Source organism: Strix uralensis, chromosome 12, assembly GCF_047716275.1.
Source record: "Strix uralensis isolate ZFMK-TIS-50842 chromosome 12, bStrUra1, whole genome shotgun sequence".
NCBI lineage: Eukaryota > Metazoa > Chordata > Aves > Strigiformes > Strigidae > Strix > Strix uralensis.
In genome coordinates, this window is record NC_133983.1 from 21,055,928 (window position 1) to 21,080,766 (window position 24,839).

The window sequence follows — 24,839 nt, forward strand, 5'->3', positions numbered from 1 at the left end:
TACCAAGGAGGGCTGTTAAGCAAAGGAAGGTACATGCTGAAATACACAAGACATAATTTACTGAGAAAGTTTATTTTATTGGTTTACAGGTCACACCTACCTCTTTATTAAAAAAGCTCTTTATCAACTTAAAAAAATACCAGAGCCAAAGTATAATATATATATTTGAAAACTTCTCAATTCTCATAAGTATCAGGCTCTCTTTATTCCCTCTCCTATTTGAACACTTCCTTCTTTCTCATTATATTTTAGCAGACAAACGTGCAAATATAATACAACAATACCTGCTGCACTGAGACCCTGATTTTTCAATAACATTAATGCAAGGCTTTTCCATGCTCCAGCAAAGCAAGGACTCAGTGAGATTTTTAGTGGGTTTGAAAAAGGAAAATACCAAGAAGTTTTACATGAGCATTTTTGAGGGTGAAAAAGACACATATTATTGAAATAAAATTGTAGATTGCTGTTTTTCTAATGTACTTGACCAAAAATTTACCTTCATTTGGTACTTCTTTCCAGGTACTTTGGTACTGAGCTATATATAGTAGTACTATGACAAAGTGCAGCTCCTTTCAGAGACACAGTTTATACAGGTTTATTATCAAAATAATAATGGTACTGCTCGAGTACTTTCCATTCAAGTTACCACTGAGTTGAAACTGACTGAGAGAATTTTACTCACCTTTTAATAGATACCTCCAACCCATATGCACATAACAGATGTCTAGAACTCATAGTGACTCAGTCACAGCCAGTCAGGTTTTGAATATATGGCAATTAAGCAAGACAACTGATCATCTAGGTAACTTTGCATTGTTCTGTACTGAGTGAATTTGTTTTATGAGGGACATTCTCATCTAAATATAGACACTGCAAAATATTACAGCTCTTTTAGGTGAGGAACACTTGCTCTTAGTTTTCATGATATTTAATTAAAGCTTGCTATTTTGCTGGAATTGAGACACCAAGGAAAGAACCTGCTCTGAGGCTTTAATTTGTTTAGTCCCCAGGTACGCTGCACTATTACTGGCTGTATCCTCTAAGAAATACCGGTAGTTTACCATCATGCCACAGGAAGCAGCAATGCCCCGAGGGCTTGTGTCCGCCATCCAGTTTATCCGCCACATCACAGAGCCGTTCTGAAGATGAAAATTTGCTACTGGATTAAGAGCATAGCCACGATGTTTCTCTCCATACAAATACCATGCACAGAGTCTCATAAATGGTGAATGAAGCACTTTGACTAATTTTTCTGATCTCACCCACTCATTGTTATTTAGGAGTTTCTTTAGTGTTTCAGTAGTAGAGTCTCCTGTGATCTCAGAGATTTCTTGCCATTCTGGTTCTGTAAAAAGTCCATTTCTTTCCAGTTCTTTTGTTTGTGAGGAGAGGAGACCAACAACCCATTTTGTGAATCCTGGGATAGGTGAAAGAGTAGAAAAAGCTTTTATCTGAGGAAGTTCTTTCTGCAGACAAAAGAGAGGAAAAAAAATTTATGAGTTTTGTCATGACTGACAATGAGAAGTTTGAGTGAAAGAACAGCTGATACCCTTTACTTGATGTCAAGTGAAGCCTGGGATTCTGAAAATTAACTTATACACATAGAGGGGAAAATCTGCCAGTAATAGGTTAATGACTAGAAAGCACTTGGAGCACAAAGAAAATTTTAACTCTGACTGAATTACAGTCCACACACACGCTCTATACAAAAGCACTTATGCAGTACTTACTACTTACAACACTACATTCTCATATATCATTTTACAGGCAGAAATAAACAATCACATCACATAAAGAAGTTACTCTGAGGAATATTTTTTTTTTAAAAATTAACCATACAAGTTTTCAAAACCTTTTAAATATCATTTATTTTTCAAATGTAACTGTCTTTTTGTAAAATCAAGAGCGGTTTCCTATTTCATTCTATTGTAAAATCAGAAGAGGTATGATTTCTGGATTTTAAGGGAAATAAGTATTTTCTGAAGTTATGAAAGCAGTTCTTTATACAGGCCAGCTATTTTTCATGCTACTCCCAAACTATGGACCACACAGATAAAATAGCAAGATAAGAAATACATATTTCCAGTAAAAAAAAAAAATTAATCACACAGCTTAATACTTGTTTTAATAAAATTTCTTCTCTACTCCTACTAATATATGAGTAAAAACTGTTAACTGTGAAAGCAAAACATACGTAAGGAAAACCATGTGTTAGTTTTGGGGCACACCAATGTGAACAGAGAAGGTTGTTAAACTCAGTGTCACTTGGAATTAACAAAAATTACATCAGTCAACCCTGCTGAAGGAGTAGGGGGGCAAGGAACAGAGGGAAGACAGAGCTGAACTGAAACAACCACAGTGTTGTTTTAATTACTGTTCATATAGGAAGAAGTGGCAAGAACCAAGACATTTATCAACATTACAGAAGCATCTTAATGTCAACAGAAAATTGTCTTTAAATGACTACAAAATGCAGTTTTTTCTACTCTGAGCATAGCTGAGATAACCATTAAAAAGCCATCATCACTCAGATGCTACCTTACACCAGCAAACGTTAATGGAAGGCACGCTGCTAGCTTGTGTGAACTGCACCTGCGCTGCTGCACCCTCAGGTAACGCCGGGCTCCACACAACGCTCCGTCTGCCTTCTGTTTCATGAGGATGCAGAAGCCAGGGAACGCGGGCCTCACACACCTCTGTCACAGGCTGGAGCCAACCACCATTTCTAGGAACTTTGATAACTGGAATAATATTCAGGTGGTTATTTACATCTTTTTCCTTCCCACACAGAGCTTCCCAACTGGCTTACTGCTGTTCTGCTGGCTCCCGGCACTATGATACACCAGCCAGCTCAAATCTACCACCTCTTCAGTTTTGTGACTTAGAACTACATAAACTGGATAGCCTCACTTGCTCCCCTCATCTGAGCTTCTCTATTACACAGATACGTAAGCCAAAGAATTCTTCTTTTGGGACCAGACAGGAACAAGAAAGGCAGACCAAGTTACAAAGAAACACCCCATTTCATCTCCTTAGGGGAGTGGAGAAAGAAAAAAGCAAATTATTTTATAAAAACACTAATTTCTGTATCTTATTGAACAAAACAACCATTTTTGTAATCAGAGCACCCAGGAGATCCTGACTGTGTCCCATTATCAACTGCTATAACTACCATGGGCAGATAGTGCAATACTAGTAAAGCGTTGATCTCCTGTCACTTTTTCAAGTCTCCACTAAAGGACGTGATGATATTTTTAAGAGTAATTCTGAAGCATAAGTCTGTAACAAGATACATGAAATACAACTATCAGGTTTCATCACATGAGAATTTCATAAAAGGAAAAATATTCTTTGTAAATATATGGAAAGAGATGTCTGTGGAAGGGAGTATCTGCTGATATTTTACACCTCTTTGTACAATTTTACACAATACAGCATTTATAAAACAAAATAGTTTATTAGGGTTGTGCTCTTACTGTGGACCATGGCTACAAGAGGCATGGATATAGAAAATATGGTTTAATTAAAAGAATATTTCTTGGAGTAGACAGTTCAGCCTTTTTAGAAAAGTCTCCCCTCTGCTTCTGAAAAAGAGAGCAATGACCACAATTAAAAAAAGAAAATATCTGGGGGCAGAAAAAGGGCAAAAATGAGAACAGAACAAAGCAACTCTATAGACTTCAAAAATCTTTCCCTTCCCAACCCCCATGCTAAATACTTCCTCACGGGTACAAACACTATTTATGCACATATCAATTCAAAATAACTTCATAAAATTTGAATACAGAATCAAATGCACTCACTAAATCTTCCTTTAGTCACCTTTCATCCACCTCTCAATCAAGGAGTGTATCTAATCATCACATCTGGAATCCACTTTTCTTTAAAGCAGCGGGATCTTAATTAGTATGGTAGAAGAGAGTTATGCTCAGATGCCTCCTCGTAAGCTACACTTTCCTTGACTTAACACTAGCTCCTACTGAAGACAACACTGCTAGCACAAAAGCACAGATCTCCTGGAGAAGGAGAGAGAAAGATGGCACAGACGCGAATTTTTAAAGGCCACTGAAAAAATACTACAAGATATTTGTTCCAGGAAAAAAGGTGATAGCTTTCAGTTTTGTCAAGATGGTAACGAGCAGCATGACTTGCTACCTTCATTTCTGCCTCAGCACACTGAAAGCTGGCCAGTGGTGAATACTGTGACCGGCCGCAGCTGAGCTGCTGGGACAGCCTGCTGACAAGAAACCTGACCTTTTGCATGTCAGCTCTTACTGCAGCTAGATGAATTTCTGCCCAGAACGGAGGGCCACAACTCCCTTCTGAAGATTCAATGACCCAGTACCCTTCTGCCTGTCCACACAATAATGATGGATGACAACTCAGCAACTTTCTAGGATGTGATAGACCTGCAAATGAACCTTTAGGTGCAGAAACACAAACCTGTAATCTATAATGAGAAGTACTCTTTTCATGTCAGCATCCTTAAGCAACAGCAAGCTCCCCCCAAAAGAGACTGGATTTCAAAACGGGGTTTCATTCTTCCATGTCTTCATTCCTGTTGTGCTTTGAAGTTCTTCTTTAGTCCACCACACAGAGAATACAAGAGAGAGGGATAAATCAGTAAAAGTTTTCAAATTAATGACCCATCAATGAGAAATCCTACATGTGCTGCTAGAGGGAGTACAGATGTTACTATTGTGCAGTGGGAGTGAAAAAGAAGAAAAAAAAAAAGAGAGAGAGAAAAAGAAGGAGGTTGTTAAAGGCTATTTTCCTCTAGGTATGGATTCAAGGAATACAGGATGTGTTTCATTTTGACCCAAAGATGGGATTACATTCCTTAAAGGTTTTCCTTTTTTCCTAACTATATTACTCATCCTATAAATGATAGTGCCTTTGAGAACATATTGCTTAGGTCTCTTTCATAAATTCTGCACAGATATTTCGGGTTAAAACCTGAGAGGGGAAGAAGGAAGGTAATGTTGAAATTTGAGAAGCAGAAACTCTTCTTTCAAGTAAAAACTGATTGGACCAAGAGAAAAGGCTGCTTACTACAAAGTCAAGTCTGGAAGTCCTCTGCACCATCTCTGCTAAGAAAGCACAGTGTCTGAAAATACTATTTTGCTACTGAACAGAGCTAACAAACAGGGCTTTTCACACAGGAGCTGAGTCACACCCATGGCTTCCGTAGGGTAACAATTCCAATCTCATCTCCCAGCCTGCAAAGCCAAGAGGGTACCCATCCACATTCCACAATGAAAACCGTGAGAATGAACTATTTCTTCCCATATTTGTGTATTAATAATAACCACTGCAGAGTTCCTAATTCAGTAACTGACATTTTTCTTCCTTGTGGTGTCGACTGCTCTTTGATTATCATTCACTTTCAGGAGTGACCTGTTCACAAAACCCAACCCAAAATACTTATCAGGAAGTTAGTAGCTTCTACTCTATTAATAAATACAAAATGGGAAATTGTGCATATTTTTTACTTCTTAGGACAGATAAGGCATGGGAAAGTGACCCCATTTTGAAGCTACAGTACAGACTGCTACATATCTGATAAATGCTTGAGTTTAGGAGCTTATCTGAGGCAGCCATTTCTTGTAGAAAAATAAATAGATGCAGGGAAGTGTGCACATTTATGTTGTTGCTAAACTGATGTGCTAGTTTCTAAGGCTATTGGTGGAGATCCATTAATGTTTATTTTCTTGTCAGAAACCCACACACCATTAAGAAACAGCTGCTCATTTTGTTTTGGGGTAGATTTCTGGGTTTGGTTGGCTTTTAGTTGGGTTTTTTTTCACTGCAGAAGAGTGCAGATTTCTCCTATTATCCATATCTCATCTGACACTGTCTTGCACTCTGAAAGCTGTAGTCCAAGGTCACATTTTTCATCAATGAAAGCAAAGTCTGTTTTGGAAATTATGATCTCCCCAGGTCACCTAGATCAAATTAAGGTAGCAATTATCAACAGCCCAACCAGAAAGCTAAAATCTGCCACCAATTGTTAAGCATTCTATTGAGTCACATAGTAGCTATCAGTTTTCTTCCTCAAATGCCACAGGCTATAAAATTCTAAGCAGTTTTCTCAAAGGCTTCACCACAGTTATCTGTGTCTGTCATCTGCAGACTGAATTGCTATGATGTACCTTCTGCAGAGCTACAGACCATTTAGAGTGGCTATAAACACATTCTGAATTAAATGTCTGTCTAATGAGAAATCTATCTGTCTACACATGCACCAGTACCTATCAGCTTGCTAGAAATGCATCTGCCTGCTTCTCTTCCAGCACCCAATTCAAGGTTTGTTTTCTTACTAGTTGCCTGAAACTGTTTCAAAATCCAATTCATTTCTGGGAACAATGCAAGCTTAAATTTAAGAAATACAAGAGATTATTTCAGGTGTCTGCTCCCTGCTTTATATACATTAATTATAGAGAGACTACACAGAAAGCATAGGTAGCCTGTTCTCAGATTTGTACAGGGAGAACTGGAACCAAAGTAGTATCAGTGGACTAATTAATTCACCCCACTGCTTACCCAAACAGGAGATGCTCATATAACAATAGAAGTCTGTTTACAAAACCGTTCTATGTTACTGATGTAGCAAACTTTTGTCAAGCAAGTACCAAAAAAAGAAAAGTCTCCTATTTAGAGTAGCACACTTTCTCCCAGGACTTTGTATGCAACAGAAGCTACACCCCTCAAGGTCCTATTCTGATCTCCATTATATCCCTCCCCTTTCCCCAATTATATTACAATACCTGTGGCAAATGCCAGATCACAATGTCTAGGTAGAGATTAAGCATTCAAACTGCTAACTGTGCACATATAAAGAGATGAAACTGAGGACCCATTTCTGTGACTCAACTTCATACGTCCTCCATCTGCTTAAATTAGTGAAAGACTCCAAAGCAGGGGCCATTAACTTCTATGCAGTGCCTCAAACTAACAGTGCTTAACACTGAGGTTGTAATCTTCACCAGAGCCTCTACCGCTGCAGTTTTCGTAACAGTCCTAATAAAAATCCATTTGGAAGAAATACTTTCATGAGGGAATCCATACTTGACATTCTTTGAAGGTGAGACATGCTACCCTACACACGTTCATGTTTAGCACTGTGTGTGGCAGTTCAGGCAAATTAGCAAGATTTCTAAAAAATTAAGCTCTATCTTAATTGTCCATTAACGAGATTTTAAGGAATCTGGTACTAATGGAATTTATAGACATAACTTTTTAGTGTAGATACCTGCTAGATCAACATTTCAGTACAGTTTTAAAAAATCTTGCCAAATAAAGGCTTTAACAGTGGAAAAAAAGTGTGGCTATTAGCATATTTCTAACTTAGTGCATGTCTTTTTCTGATCTAATGATATACATTCATGACAGGTCCAATTTGGGAGTTTTTCTTATGAAGAATGACAGCTGAGAATTCAGTTTTGAGGTTACAATGGCACTTACAAGTAGAAGTGTCAGAGCAGGTTAAGTTAAGGCAAAGTCAGATAAAGGATTTTTACTAGAAGATAAAAAGTTTTAGGAGTTTGCAGTGCCTTGAGAAAATACAAATCAAATAACATCCTGCAGATCAAACAAATGTCCACAAAAGTTAACTCAAATAAATGGCAAGATGTAAAAGTGTATTAGTCATCCATGATGCAAATATAATGAAAAGCAAAATCCTCAACGCCTACAAATGGTTGTCTCTTCCCAAAGCATTTTATTACCAGTTAAATTAAAGAGACTCTACTTGTGTAACCTGGAACACTTGGTGATTTAGCAGCACTTTAAATAAAGATTTGTTTATTGCAAAGCCATGCAAAGGTTATATAAAAAATCCTCTTCCTATCAGAGACCTCAAGTATCTATTTTTACAAAGGCTGATGGAAGCTCACTTAATGAGATGTAATTTTTGACCCAACATTTTTTTGCTGAGGCTGTATTGTTTCAGCTGCTGTCACCAAGTCAACTCAGCACTACTACTGTACCATTTGTCCCTTTTAAAGTAAGTGACTATAATGCTGCTCCAAAGAATTATGTCCAACCTGAACACAGACAACCTTGGAAAGTCCTTTGCTTACACCTGACCAGAGAGAAAGAGAACACATGTGTACAATTAATGCATTGAAGTAGAACTTTCAGAATTCTGGCAGACAGGTGAAACAGGCTGCCTGCTGCTGTATTACTCATCATATGCCCTGCCTTTGCCCTGAACCATCTAACTTTGTAGAAATTTCACAGTATAAGTATCTTGAAGCTGAAATACCCAGGGCTTCTCTCCACTGCAAGGCAAAGTCCACAAAGATGGAAGTCACAACATTTACAACAAAAGCTGAATGAGTAGGCATTATAGAAGTGAATCAAATAATTCTGATAACAACAGTATGATGATTTAGGGTCATTTCACAGATGTACCACACATAATGGGAGACGGTTCTTGCAAAATTCAAGAACAATACTTTGGAACGAAGAGGAAGAAAGCACAAAAGAGTGGGAAGAAAAGAAAATAAAAAAATATTAACAACATGTAAGAGTGGAAGAAAAACTATTAGAGAACAACATCAATCATGCATAAACACTCCTGGATTACCCTTTATATCTTTTTTAGTCCTACAGTGGTACCCCAACAAGGTTTGTCATCAAGAAAAGAAATGGTGTAGAGACAATCCATGGAGGTTGTTGTACCTTTTACATATATGTAGTTACGGAGTAAATAAAAATAGGCAGTTCAAGTTTTTCTACAACTTCATAGTCAACTAAGGACATTTCCAATTCACCATATAAAACCTTCCTACTAACAGCACATTTTTCATAACATCTTAAAGCAGTGTATGAAATTTAACTAGGGTGGAAGACCTCCATCTTTGGCACCGTATGGAAAGCACTTAGCTTTCAATATTAAATAAGTTATTTAACCTTGAGGCAATAATTTTATGATTAGACTGTATTTAAAGGCATCTCAGCCAAAGTGTTTCCTATTCATCATGTATTGGATGAGCACTGAAGGGCTGGATTTTACAACACTGAAATGTAGAAACTTTATAGACTCATAGAATGGTTTGTATTGGAAGGGACCTAAAGATCATCTAGTTCCAACCCCCCTGCCACGGGCAGGGACACCTTCCACTAGACCAGGTTGCTCAAGCCCCCGTCCAACCTGGCCTTGAACCCTTCCAGGGAGGGGGCAGCCACAACTTCTCTGGGCAACCTGTGCCAGTGTCTCACCACCCTCACAGTAAAGAATTTCTTCCTTATATCTAATCTGAATCTACCCTCTTTTAGTTTAAAACCCTTACTCCTCATCCTATCCCTACACCCCTGATAAAGAGTCCCTCCCCACCTTTCCCGTAGCCCCCTTTAAGTACTGGAAGGCCGCTCTAAGGTCTCCCTGGAGCCTTCTCTTCTCCAGGCTGAACACCCCCAACTCTCTCAGCCTGTCCTCAGGGAGGTGCTCCAGACCCTGATCATGTTCGTGGCCTCCTCTGGACCCGCTCAAGCAGGTCCGTGTCCTTCTGATGTTGGGGGCCCCAGAGCTGGACACAGCACTGCAGGGGGGTCTCACAGGAGCAGAGTAGAGGGGGAGAATCCCCTCCCTCGACCTGCTGGCCACACTGCTCAGGGTGCAGCCCAGGACACAGTTGGCTTTCTGGGCTGCAAGCGCACATTGCTGGCTCAGTCAGTTCATCCACTAATACCCCCAAGTCCTTCTCCACAGGGCTGCTCTCAATCCACTCCTCGCCCAGCCTGTATTTCTGCTTGGGATTGCCCTGACCCATATTGTAATTATAAATAAAACACATTCTTCTGTTGGATACATCAAATTTTAGTTGCACATAGATTATCTAAGTATGGTATGTCTATTTTCCTTTATAAACTCACTCATAACTTTTCTGGTGTTGTAAGCAATTTAGTTTACGTTATCAATAGGGTTACTTTATGAGAGCAACTCAATTATCCAGAAATTATTTTTCAGATGTGAAAGCAGATAACTGCATGAATTCATTCCAATTTCCTCTCAGTCAAGATCAGACAGATGGCACAGCCTAATTATACCTGGACTACTGCACTTTAGACAATTAATCTGAAAGCCATTCTGAAAGCAAGAAGCAACAAAATTCAGCCAAAATATCCACTAAAATTAAGATAAAATAAAAAACTTCAGGACAGCCAGTTATGATTCAGTAGTTGACTAATCAATCATTTTGTAGTAGTAGAAATTTGGTGCATCCAATTTTAAGCTATTTTTGTAAGTAGAACTGAAGTTCTAAATCACAGACAATTTTCCAGACATCATTACTAATCCAGATGTTGGAACAATTAATAGAAACACAAGTAGCTATCATTACCTTTAAGAGGTAGCTTTGTTAATCATTTAAGTAGTAAAGACTATTAACTAAAATAATGTACTCAACACAGAAATGTAACTCTCTCATACCACTCTGTATGTAAATTAATGAATTTTCATTCCTTTCTCCAGTTACTTGGAAGAAAGTTCTACAAGAAGTCCTAAAACTATTAACAATAATCCCATAGTATGTAATATTATATAAATTCACAGAACTGATTTGCATAAAGTAACTGATTCCTGTGACTTTCAAATGTTAAAGACATCTTCGTTACTATACTGCAAGAAAAAGCTCTCTTTTTTTTTTTTTTAAATAGATATATTCAAAGCAAGCATGCAAATTGCACACATAACCAGTGGCAATTCAATATAACAAACAAGAAAATGAATTAATTAATGTACAGGAATTATTTTTGCTACTGGAGCAGCCATAAGATTTTGAAAAAGGAACAGATAAGTACATCGAAGAGAGAAAATGTTGATCAGGGCCTGGAAGGGAGCCTGTTAGCATGCATTAAGAACGTCCCACTCACTCAGCTGAGACACAGTAGTGAATCATATAATACACTACATTGCAAAATACAGCTATATTAAAGCTACCTTCAACAGAAATGTACCAATTTGACTTTCAGGCAACCTATGCACATGATTAGGCAAACACAAATAATTCATGCCAACTATGTAACAGTACCTACACCGCAGACATTAACCAATAGCAGAAAATGTTCTTCCAACTCTTTACACACTTTCAAAGGCTGATCTGGTAAGAAGCTACAAATGTAGGGGAAGACCTAGCAGCTCCTTGCCTTGAGCAATGACACAAAATGGAAATGAAAACAGCAATGTAAGGGGAACACACTGGCCAAACAGCACCTCACGTACACCCTGCCAAACCTACCTGCAGCTCTTTTACAACCCGCTTGATGAGGTAAGTCCCAAGTTCCACACCTTGCAGTCCCTGCTGAGTCAAACTGATTGAGTAGAAAATTGCTGTTGTAATTTTGTCTGTATCTTCTGTTTCTAAAGGTGGCACTTCTCTCACTATGGCCTGGGAAAATAAGAATTAGAAAAAAGAGTTAGTAGTAGCTATCACCATCATGGGGGCGGGGCCTTTCTTTTTAACTCTCAAATGTGTTAACGCTTTTCCCCCGCTGTTTTATTCATTACCCTCCTTGAGAAACAAGAAAAATCTAATCAAAACATAGAAAGAAGAGCTGCTTATCCATTAGCAAGTGCAGGAAGTAACTGTAACGTGGTTTAAAACTTTCAGAAGTAATCACAACTGCGCTGAAGTTTTAATCTCATTTGCTATCTTTTCTTACATATTTTCTACCTTTTCCCACTTTTCTTGCACTTGAGCAAAATCCCAAAATTTCAATTTACGTAATACAGGATATATACAGATTATCTCTGTAATTTTTAAGTGTCAATTCTCTCATCTCTTAAAAAAATGAAACAAAAAGAAATATTACCAAATTACAAGGAATTACAGATTTTAAAATAAGTACATTGCAATTTGAGCATCTTGCTGTGTACTAAATGCATCAGTGACTGTACCTGGATGCTGCTGGAGATATCACTGGTTAGTGCAACATGCAAGACTATCAATGGTTCTCCTGGGATTGCACAGTGAGAAAAAAAGTAGCATCTTCTATATGACCCAACTCGACGCTTCATATCAACCCAGTTTCTAACAGGATGCACAGCTTCAGAACTCAATGAAAAAATAAAAAAAAAGTAAAATTATATTTTTTTTCCATTTAAAAGTAGAGGTCAGCTGCCAACCCTACAAGCTCAGTACTTTTCCCATTGATGTCAATGACAAAACTCTCCAATCAAAAAAGGAGAATCAGACTGCAAGTGAAAAAATAAAATTCATCAGCAAAGTGTGCCAATGTAAAGGTGCACTGCATACCCACTCTCTCTAGTTTTCTTTGGGATATGCTTATTACGTATCTGAGATTTCACTTGCACTTACTGTTCAGTACAGGATATCAGATTGAGATAACTAAGTCACTGAATGAAATCTGAATACACCTCTAAGGAATTAGCTTTCCCAAGCTACAGAGAGTCTGTTAGCACTCCCACAGCCATGTCTTCAACCAATTATTCAAAATATTCTTTTCTCTATTATATTGAAAGTCTAGTGTATTTGCCAAGGTACCTTGAAGATTAAGTAAAATATTACTAATTATTTTTATTTTGAAAATTTAGCTTGTGTAAGATCTCTTTTCTTTGCCTCATCAAGCCACGTACTTTCAGAACTCTTTAGAGATTCATTTTTCTTCGAGCTTTTTATATAACAAGCTTTTTATATGACAAAATGCCACTCAACATAACCTTGATTCAGTCATCTTCATCACTACAACTTTCAAATATTTGACAGAAATTCAGAAGCAAATGTTGTAGATTTTAAGGAATGCTTTGAAAAAAGGTGCTCTCTTCACATATTGTTTACAAGTGATTCTGTGCACCTCAACAGTTCTAGCCAGGAAGGGGAGTCTCAGTACATGAGAAGAAAAACATGCTCTTGAGTGCTGGGCACCCCATGCTGGATCAGACTTAAATACTGATTCTCCACCAACACTGCTGGTGCAAGCTGAGGGGAGAAGAAGGTGGCAGCAGTGATGGAGGCAGCAGCCGCAGCAGCACCTGTGCAAGGAAAGGGAATGCGAGAGGGCAGTGCTGCAAATCAGCACCACTGGGAATGTGGGAGGAGTAACTGAGAAGGTTGGAAGAAGAGACAACAGTCTACAAATGAGATAAAGGATCAAATTATGGGACAAATGATCCCCTTTACTGTTTACTTAATTCAGTTTTTAAAAGTGTGCTCTTTAGTGTGTTCAATGCAACGCTTCCTTAATTATACTTTGCCTATGGTTGAGTATTGAAAAGCAGAACCTTGAAAATAGTGGATCTGTGCAGTCACAACCATTTATTTCATGCCTTTTCATCAAGGATCATTAGCAACTTTTAGCACTTACTCACTAATTTTCTGGAGTACTTCACAAGGTGATTGCCAAGTGACCCGCTCCAAGTTTAGGAATCCTGTGGAGAACCACTCTGAAAGCATGCTCTTTAGCACTCCACTCATTTCCTGCAAACAGAAGAAAGATGGGATTTATCTGCTAAATAACCTAGGTAGAACATACAACTGTGAGTAAAAATAACCTTGATATTTCAAACTACAACACCGGGAAGTTCCAAGGAAACTAATGCATCTGTTTGAGAAGATTAACCACTAATAGTTCAGCTTTCCTCACACAAGACTAGGTCAACGAAAATGTCTGACACTGTCTATAGTAAACTGCAGACAGGGAAAAGGAAGATAATGCAAAACAATGGATATTGAAAACAGTAAGTAGAAGTATTTGAGCAGTCTTGACCATAAGGCCGCAGTTGCATAGGTGCTCAGATTTAAATACCATGAAAAAAAGTTATGTGAAATTTGATGTAAATAAGGACTTTAATTTCACTCTAATTTTCTAACATCTGAATCGGAGTATTCAGCAGTTCATGCTTTAGGAAGACTATTAGTACTAGCTTATTAATATAAGAAAGCAACTCACCAAATTAAAATCTTCTAGTTCCTATCCATGTTTAGAGTCACCTCTCCTTTATTAAACATTTTTTCCATTGTTCTTTATGAGAAAGATACAGAATAGCTATTTCCTCCTGCACATTCTGCACCATGATTAACACATGGAACTTTCTACTTCTGACAGATTTCCAAGGCACATAACATACATACTGGAGGTGACTGAAACCCATTACAGACACATTTAGGCACCAGTAAACAATAAAAATGCTTCAGTCTGGACTTTAGCATGGAATGTAGAACTCGGCACAGGAGCTGCACATGCCCACTCGGGATGATAAATTAGAAAATTAGTATCTTTCAACAGGGTGCAGATAAAAAACATAGGCTTTACAGAATTTTTCTTCTCTGTAAGTATGAACCTTTTTGAGCAAGAAAAACAAAAACAGCAGCGTAAGACTACAGAACTCAAATATAACAGATTTGGAACAGTATGATACAGAATTAAAGCCAACTGTAATATCAAATACTTTCAGAAACATTCATCATAATATGAATCTTATATTCCCTACTAATTTCCTGCTGCCTATATTATTAAAGATGTTCCTGTCTAAAATTGTTTGAGTTTAGATAGTATTCTTGAACTCAGCACAGGATGAATATCCCTTAAAGAGATTGTAGAGCTTCTTTTTCTTTCTTACATTTGCTTTGTATGCAGGACACTGTGACACCAGCACCAACTTACCAACAGCCTAATCAGAAACGTAAGCTTACTAACTCAATAATCATTTATTTAAAAACAAAAATACTTCATCTTCTATTCAGGCCTTTATTAAATAGTCGCTGCTGTACATAGACAAAACTTATGCTCCAGTGTACTTTAGCTTGCTATATTTAAGCAAAGCAACAGAAGAAAGATGTAAAACTATCCAGAAAACACTACTTAAAACATCCTTCCAAAGCTCAGATGTAGTCTCAGGACTTTCATAAAAAAAGCAAAAATATTTCCTATTGTAACCTAACAAAGAGGAAACTCATAGAGGCACTTGTCAAGAGACACACATTCCAGAAGGTTCCTGTTGGCCAAAGTAATGGCTACAAGGATTCCAAGACTGAAAAAAAAGGACAGTTTTATTCTTTAATTCAATGTACTAGAAAAACTAAAATTTTCAAACCCTGACTATGCTTGCAGCCAACTGTGATCAGATAGTTCAATCTACACCAATCCACCCAAATTTAGAATTAACTCCTCCCATAAAAACTCCTACAGTTGATGGTAATGACCACAGTCATGAAGTTTGCAGCGTAAATTCCTAACAAATCCTGGCTCTTTTCCATACCTGAAGTGCAGATTCAAATTTTCCTTCAGTTTCCCTTTTTCCTACCTACTCCTTCTACACCTACTAAATTGTGTTAGTGAAATATATAGGTTTTTGTTTGGCATCTATCTTTGTTTATGCAGGAATGGCAGCTATACAAATGATCCAGAAGAAAACAGTCATTCATCTGCATAAAACAATTGTCATGCATGAAAATTTTATGCTATCTTTCTACTTTTTTTCAAAAGCATCCTCCAATATATAAGAAAAGAAGAGCTTAGTTATTGAAGCATAAATTGACATATACTTCAAATGTGAAAATGTCAATTGCATTGCTCCAAACACAGGGAGTATCCATGAACTCTTCCATGAGGTCAACCCTCCCAAGATTTTTGTTATATAATAAACTGTGCTCAAAGTCTTCTGCCAAATTGTCTTCTGCCAAGTTCTACTTCCATCTGCACTTGTAGTACAAGGCTGAACAAAGCCTGCATATGCTCGTAAAAAAAGTTGTTCAATGAATATGAAACTGAAACAATACAAAAAAAATTCACCTTAAGTACATTTATAGGGTAAGCAATCTCCACTGAAAAACAATGGAAGCCACATAATGCATGGCACCAGCATAAAAAGAAACCCCTGAAAACAATACACATATGTGACTATCTGCAACAAGTACCACTGAAGAACTGAGAAAAATGAAGGACCACACTCGGTGAAATCCACCCTGGGTATGGACAGTCTTCACAAGTTTTCACTGACGCTGTGATTAAAATATTCTTGCCTCCTCTGTCTCAAGGTAACACTATTCTACACAATAGCAAAGGGAGGAAGTAACATAATAGATGACATTAAAAAGAACCAGATAAGCTGTGTCAAAACTTTGCAACTAGGATAGTTAAGAGGGACATACACAGTATGCCTTCCCCTCCCTAGTGAAAGGATCCATTGCACGTTTATAGCAAGTCTGATGATTTGGGGGGCTTACCAGACACACATGTTAAACCCGTGCTGCCTTACTACCTCAGAAGAGTAGAATATTTCTATAATATGGCATTACTGTGAAAAATGCATAATTACTGTTGGCTCGGGCACCTCAACACTTGTCGCACTCTGACAATACATCACTCAACTGCATTTAGAGTAGCTGTAAGCTATACTGGCAAAGCTGTTTTGGCTGAGGCTTCTGGACTAGCGGATCAAAGAGAAAGCAGCAGGTAAAACAGGCTGTACCAAAAAAGAGCCCAGAATTGTCTGCATTACAGCATCCACAAAAAGGGCTCTTTCTGGCACAGATAAGTCATGCAGGAATTGCAACTCCTGGGCAGCACAACTGAACAGGTACCAGCCTACAACCTCAAGAAGGCTTGCAGCTGAAGAGTTTTATTGGGAAATGATGAATTTTAGTTCAAGTACGCTCTCATACACAGATTTGTCTTTTTTTTTTCTCAATACATTTTTCCTCTCGAACTGTAGAGGTGTAAGTGTCCTAAACAAGTATATTTTGATTGTTTTGTTTATTCTGGTTTTAAGGTACCTCCCTTGTGAATCCTTGTTTCTGCACAGCTCTGAAGCTTTTAGAAAATAATCATAAATCGTTTTGGTCAAATATCCCTTGGTGTAGTAAGAGTCTTCAGGATTGTTTTGTTTTCTTTTGTAAGGGCACACTGTAAACCAGAAAAATAAGCTAGAGTTGTCAGATCTGGGGTCAAACTAACAGATTCCTGTGGCTCTCGTGTCATCCACCTGTTTTTTGGGACACCATTTCAAGCTGCAGTCTAGCAGCTAGGAGGGAAAACTGCTGATGGCTGCGCTCCTCCTAGTCATTATTTTGCACACACTGCTCTGCATCTATTGGCAGTAACATGGCTCAGATGGCAACGAGTGACTTGGGAGAAAGCCAGTTACACTACGCGGAAGCTGGTAAAAGTGGAAAACACAGGAATCATGCATTTTGCTTCTCTAAAGCACCTATAGACTTAGCAAACATGCCCCATAGAACAGAACATAATGATGCCCAACTGAACTGAAGGCTACTTTTCAAGATGCAGAATGCATTACAGAGATGCTTTAGGTCCAAGATAGAGCTGTATAAAAGCAATGCAATTGTAACCACAGGAGAAAGTGAAGCAGATGTGCTCTCAGTAACGATTCTGGAAGACAGGAATATTGTTTATGGGGAATTACAACTCAATTCAAATAATCTGTCAGTTGTAAATAATAATGCTCTATAAAACAACAGGGCAGCTTGCAGGCCAAAGAATTAGAATAGTTCCAGTTGGAAGGGACCTACAACGATCATCTAGTCCAACTGCAACTGTGTATGTTGACAAAACTTCTTAGTGTAGAAAGACATAAACCACTTTATACTATCCAAAACTGTGTTTATCAAAATTTTGGGTTGTGTTCAATACCATAGTATAGGCTAAGTTTCTGAAAGGCTTGACTCCAACAATGACAGTCTCAAGTTAGGTTCTCTTATTTTGTAAACTTAGTGATAAGTAAATTCTTATTTTCATTTCCGAGGCCTTTTTAGTCATCAAATTACACATCCAACATTTCATTAAAAAGAAAAAAAAGCCACATTTATTATTCAGTATCCCAATTTTAAATTTGAACAAGACATATTCAGATTAGTATTTAAAATTACCAGTTATACTTCAGTTTCTATTAGCCAAGTATAATAAATTGTGATTTTTTTTTTTTTTTCATTCCATGTTCTTCCTACAAGACAGCAAATTACAGGTTTTTTAATCTTCACAACAGGTCCCTATTTATTGGGCAACAAATGGGAAAACCTTAAGAAAAACTTAAATCAATTTTTTTTTAGTAAGAAAAACTGCTTGTCTTGATGAGGTAACTATTTCAATTTCCCTCTCAAACTGCTAAAAAATAAAATACCCCTTACAATGAAAATTCATATGCAGATATTTACAGATAAACATAATATGAAACAGCAGTAACTAACACTCCATGCATATCAAACAGATGGCTCAGTTATTGTTAGTTGCTGGTTACATATCTGACAGGGCCACAAGAGAAGTATTCTGCCCGCCTCACAAGAGCCCAGTTTTTCCATGGCTTTGGAGCATTTGAAGTTTTTAACCTGATATGCTTCATTTGGGCATACTAACTTACAGATCTACTCCGGTATTGCCAAGTGTTTAAAGGTGTCTTTGGGTTTTTTTTTTACAAATTAGCTTCAAAATATACATACAGAATACCCCTGGTGAGATACTGAAAAATACACCCATCCGCGAAACGGGATTCAATAGTGTGTCACAAACAAAAGGGGACTGGTTTTCTCCTTTTTTTATTGCTAACAGTAACTACTGCAGTGGTAATGGTAGCACTGAGAACTTCCCTGGCTCTTGTGTTTTGTATTGTATGATGTTTTATTCCTAAAATAATTTTATTTCCCTTCCCCCCCTCCATTTTTGCTCTTTTAGACAGTGAGTAAAGAGTGCACGAGCATTTTCAAGTGACTTAATCACCTGTATATGTTATTCTACTTAATCTGTTGAGCAAACACAAAATAGAAATGCTTCATCAACCAGTATCTAACAGTCCAAACTGCTTCTGTGTTGATATGTTTTGAGGAAATAGAAAAATATTTTATATTTACAACACAGCAGTGGGTAATCCTTGTTTTAATAGGTCTTTCAAAATGCAAAGTAAAAACTAAGGACTGTGTAAGAAATATTTTAGACAGTTTCGGCAAAAACAAAATCCCAGTAGGCCATATAATGCATTCTGCAATTTTCCTCCAGCACCAAGAAGACCCATTTAATTTTATTTTCACATTTCCTTGTCAGTGCACATATAAATACACAGAAGTTACAAAATTCTTGTTGCACATTTGTCTTTATGTATGTTAGAATTTAAATCAAATCTACAGTAACAAAATGGCTATACAGGACTTTTGCTAGGTAAATACCAAACACTTTTTCATAGAAAAACTTTTAACTTTCATTTGTTTCTCTAGTTAAGAACTTCTTAGACCTTTAAAGCAAACTGTTTCAATATTCAGATTCTCCATATAGCCACTGTTTCCCCTGAGTGAAGAGAGATTCTAATCCATTGATGAATCCTCATCAATGAGACCACAGTTCTTTCAAGGCAGTACAACTGGGTGAAATGAACACATCCCTCTGTGGACATGTGTAGGCAAGACATCTATCACCACAAATATTTCCCCTCCCCAGAAAGCCATGTACAGCCCACATGCAAAACATTCTCCCTTAAAGCCTGTTTTACTTTTTCCAATTCCTCTACTAAAATTGAAACCTTTTTTTCATGATTATACGAAGGCCAGCATTCAAATCTGTGAGAAAGCTTTAAGAAAAAAAATAATTCAAGGAAAAGTCCAACTTTAGGTCCTTGCTGTGTTTAGGAACAGCTGCTATGAGGGGAAAAATACCCAAAACAGTTATGGTATTTCTTTTTTTCTATAGACCAATACAAGAACAACAAGATTACAGATACATTCCAACTACTGCTTAATTATGGAAGCAGGTTTATTTATAAACCAATTTGACAAAAATGCTATCTTTTCCATTATCTTTTACCAGCAACCTGAACCTTCCACTGACTGTTTCTGAATCATATGGAAAGATGAAGAGTATTTTAAAAGCAATAGTTGAATGATTTGCTACCTGAAATAATTAAGTTGTGAATTTTTCACCATAGTCCATATTTCAAATGGTGAAACTGAGTAAGCAAGCAAAACATAAAAAGTCTCAAGAGGAAAATGCTGGCACAGAAAAAGAAGTACTGCAGGTGAAGTACTTCTGAACAGTAACAGGAAGAACTACACTCAGGAAACAGATTTTCAGCAAATTTCTCTGTGCACTGCAAGGGCTCATCAGAAAATCAACTCATTTATGAAGATGCTGGAAAACATGCATGTCCTTTGGTGGAAAACAGAATACATGAAAAGAACATAAGAGAGAGAGGAAAAAAATTCAAACAGCTTAATCAAAAATAATTAGGCCCAGCTTTACTCTAATTTAACTTTTCAAACAACGTATTATGCGCCAGTACTGGTTTTTTTAAATGGTTATCTTAACGTTATCCATGAGGCTTAAAACAGTAATAATTGATTCATATATGTAACAGAAAAGAAAACCCATCTCTGGGACAGATCACGAAGAAAAATTTCTCTTCACAATATGCCCTGCACATATTTTTGGCAGACTCTTCGGAAAAAAGGCTGTATAGCTTCAAAAATACAGTTTACCACTAAATTTTTGCCATCTGATTATCAAGAGACTTGTGTCAAGAGTATTTGTCATCTTTTACATATCCACAGAAAGACATTTACTATGTCTTAACAACTTGTCACTGAGGATACCTGTAATTTTTCTGCCTTGCTCTAGGTGACGATTCTGCCTTCTAATAACTAACTTAAATATAAACTAAACTTTATTTGCAGCATGTTCCTTCTCTTTGCACAATCCATCATTCTGAGCATTTCCAATACATTGTTCGGGTTTTATGTTCAAGATCTATAGAATTCTTCCAGTAAGGTAGTCACCATTCTTCTCAATTTCTTGTAAGTCAGCTTTTTCAACCCAATTTGCCTTACATTGGATCCTGACACCTAGGGCACTATGACTTCTGATTTAATAGACACTGCTAAAATAGTTCAGCGACTTCAGTGCTCAGAATCTTTCACAAGTCTAATAATGAGACACGTTTTGGAGTGCAGTGCAGCTAGGCACATGTCACGCAGTACATAAAATCAGAATAAGTTAGGCATTAGCATTTCTTCCTTTCCTTGCAACATCAATTCAACTTAAGAGGTGATTTATGAAAGACGACTGAGGGCATTATGAAGATGAGTATATTTGGGAGTAACTGAAGACAACACTACACCAGTTTGCAGCCAATAATCTATTTTATTAATGATTCAGGAACACTGAAACCAGCGGAGAAACAATCATCAGGTAATTTGCATCTTCTTGTTTTAAAAGAATACCTTATGAAATTCAGACAGACAAGAATTCATCATATGTAATAGTGAATCCTGACATGTTAACATCCATCCCAAGTTCCAGAGTCTTTCCTCTACCTTTTTTCATCTCTTTCCTGCAGTTAGGGAAACTAGCGAAGAACCACTCTGAAATTGTTCACTACAAGATCCCAAAATATACATTGTATCACGAGAACAGTTCTCTACTCAAGACTCAGATTCTTTATTAAAAAGAAAAAAAAAAATTAACAACCCACCTCCTCCCCTCAGTATTCTGCTATATAGTTTTCTCTGTTCTTGACATTTAGCCTCAGAACAGGTAATAAAAAAACCCTCACATCTACGGCTTAAGGTATCAAATTAAATACACATGTCCTCACACCACTTCCTGACAAACACCTTGCACCAGCTAGCAATCAGCTCCATTGCTGAGACTGTCAAGGCTTCCTGCGGGTTGGGTGCTCCCTTGAGCGCTCGTAGTTATTCTGACGCTTATTTGCAATAGAAGCAAATAGATTTTAAAGGCCAAGCAAGATGCTTATGTCTTGCTTCTGAAATAACACCTTTCCCAGACACACTAGCAAGAACACTAGAATAGCACATAGTTCTAGGTCTTGGTTACTGTGCAAAACAGTTGAGAATGACCCAAACGGAACTCCAAAATGAAAGGAAACAGTATCCAGGGTAAATCCTTAAAGCCAATACAGTCACAAACAAAAACGAATGCAAACCAGTTGTAGCTTTATCTTTTCTGGACTATGTGCTATTTATTACCAACTCTTATTTTTACAATATATCACATTTGAAAAATAAAACCAATCAGCAAGAGCAAAAACAACTACAAGAACAGATATGTAGAACTAAGCCCAGTCATACAATGAATCCAAACATTTCAAAAAATATTTTGCGAAAATGACATAACAGAATGCTAATGACAGCCCTTTTATTGAAGCTTTTAGTTCTGCAGACAGTATTTTCCTACTTTCAAATGGGTTTAGTATGTTTCTGAACATATTGTATTATTTGACGCATGTACATTCAGCTGTTTTACACATTTCTATCGTGTTAATTTTGCAAATTCAGTCTGTTTTTACTTAAGATGGTCCAACTGGATGTGGAATCTTACCAATGCTGTTGCTACTTCAGTTATGCAATGATCGTGGTTAATTGACAGTACTGACATAAAAACCATCGTTTTCTTGTCAAACTTAATTTGTATCTGAGTATCGACAAACAAGTTATGGTCAGTGCATCTGACCAACTTGCTGTCTTTCTTCATTGCCTTCCAGGAAGTTGTGTCATCTCCTGCCACTGTCATCTGCTACATCATTCCTTCCTCCACACCCGTATCACCTCACTGCACCATGGGGATGTTCCACCTCACCTATTTTCTACACACTACTGAGCTAAATCACAACTCATTTCTCCTGTTGATATTCTTCATCATTAGCATGACACAGCTCCTACGTCACTTGTGGCCCTATTTTGGACCAGGAATCACACCACTGCACATCACTCCTGCAGGGAGCTCCTGACACAGCTTGGCAGTCCCAACATCAGCTGCATTATGTCACACTGCATCAGTATGGCCCTTCCTCCACTGCCCTAACGCCAGCCCTTCACAGAATCATCAAGGTTGGAAAAGACCGTGAAGATCATCTAGTCCAACCATTAACCTCACTGACCATTCTCAACTCCACCATATCCCTCAGCACTACATCAACCCAACTCTTAAACCCCTCCAGGGATGGGGACTCCACCACCTCCCTGGGCAGCCCATTCCAACTCCCAACAACCCCTTCTGGAAAGAAATACTTCCTAAGAGCCAGTCTGAACCTTCCCTGGTGCAGCTTCAGGCCATTACCTCTTGTCCTATCGCTTGTTACTTGGTTAAAGGGACTTATCCCCAGCTCTCTGCAACCTCCTTTCAGGGAGTTGTAGAGGGCGATGAGGTCTCCCCTCAGCCTCCTCTTCCCCAGACTAAACCCCACCCAGTTCCCTCAGCCGCTCCCCATCAGACCTGTGCTCCAGACCTTTCACCAGCTTCGTTGCCCTTCTCTGGACACGCTCGAGTCATTCAAAGGCCTTTTTGTAGTGAGGGGCCCAAAACTGAATACAGTAATCAAGGTGCGGCCTCACCAGTGCCGAGTACAGGGATAAGATCCATTCCCTGTCCCTGCCGGCCACGCTATTGCTAATACAAGCCCTCAGCACAGCCTCCCACTGCCACTTACTTCACTTTGCAAAGCCTGTTGCTTCACACCACGGGCCGCTCCCTTCCTGAGCTGTCCGCAAGGCCAGCTCCCACTGGTGCCACCACTTGTGGGAAGGGGTTCCGTCATCTCACACCATGGTGACCCCAAGAGTGAATCAGGCTCGCGGGCCGCTTTCCAGCCCAACGAGTAGCACCATGAGCAAGATGCCCCAAACCAAACCCTACGGCCTCCCCCCAACTCCCTTTCAGAGCCACCCACACCCAGCCCAGCCCTCTCACCTTGACATGAGGCCCATCCACCGCCTTGGTCGCCAGCCCCTCAACCAGGTCGCCCCTCAGCTCCACCAGGAAGCGCAGCCCGCCCTCCAGGCGGCCCAGGTGCTGGAAGAGACCTCTGTACTGGGGGTTGAGGTAGTAGCGGAGCCGGTCCTCGGCCTGCAGTAGGGCCCCCAGCTCCCTCTGCTGCTCCCGGGCCTGCAGCACCTTGGCGCTGAACTCCGCCACCCGGCCATGGTCCACGCCGAAGTCGCGGGCCAGGCGGGTGAGGAGCTCGGCCCTGGGCGGCCCGGCCTCCAGGCCGCGGTAGTACCGCACGAACTCCGCGCTGCGCAGCTCCGCCGGAGGCGGCGCCTTCTCCTTGGTCTCGTAGGGCGGCAACGGCGGCACGGAGCGACTCAGCAGCTCCTCCATGCCCGCGACAGAGGCGGTGCTGGAGCCCGCCAGGCCCCGGCACAGGCCGGCAGCCACCAAGACGCGACGCAGCCCCCGCGGCACCGCCCAGAGCCCACACCCGAGGGGCCGCGGCCTCAACCACGGGCCCAGGCGGCTCATTTCGCCTCTTGCGACAGCCGCAGAACACCCTCCCCCAGGGGACAGGCCGCAGCACCGCCCCCGCAGCCGTAGCAGCCGGCTGATTGGCTGGCATCACAGACTGCCAGCCCTTCTAGCCAATCGGAAGCGAGAAGAGTGTGGCGGGGTTGGGATAGTGTCGGCCGCCATCTTGAGTGTGGCGCACCGACAGAGGGGTCGCTGGGCTGCCTCATGGCGGCTGCGCCTCCTCCCGCGGTGGCCAGCGCTGCTACATCGCTCGGCGCTTTTCTCTCCTTGAGTGCATTTTCCCCAAGCCTTCACTGTACAACCCGCTGGCCCCTGTATCTCTCTGACTTGTCATTCCCGTTTTCGCCCTATCCACCGCAGTTTCCCTCACAGCCCACCTGCACCAGAGGGAGAGGCCTGAGGTGAGCGTGTTCTAGGTCAGGCATCATGATAAGGCCAAGGCCCTGACAGAGTTTGGATGGTATCAAGGATAGTGGTGGCACCTGAAAAGGTTTGTCCCCATGGTTTTAGGAGGTTAGCAGGTTTGGGCTCCGGGAAGCCTGTGGGCAGTCAGTTCGAGCGGCTGAACAGTGAGGGTACAGGGGTCACTTCCCAGCCCCAGCCCAGGCCAG

General features: G+C 39.5%; 1 protein-coding gene across 1 annotated transcript; it reads right to left on the minus strand.

Annotated features, from left to right (window-relative positions):
* Window positions 1–56: 56 nt before the first annotated feature.
* Window positions 57–24,273, minus strand: MLYCD (malonyl-CoA decarboxylase). Its single transcript, XM_074881535.1, has 5 exons — window positions 23,671–24,273; window positions 13,330–13,442; window positions 11,903–12,059; window positions 11,244–11,393; window positions 57–1,466 (listed from the first exon to the last, which is right to left on the minus strand). Exons 1-5 carry the CDS (start codon window positions 24,220–24,222, stop codon window positions 933–935), a joined length of 1,506 nt encoding a protein of 501 aa, XP_074737636.1. The 5' UTR covers window positions 24,223–24,273; the 3' UTR covers window positions 57–932.
* Between the last annotated feature and the right edge of the window lie 566 nt (window positions 24,274–24,839).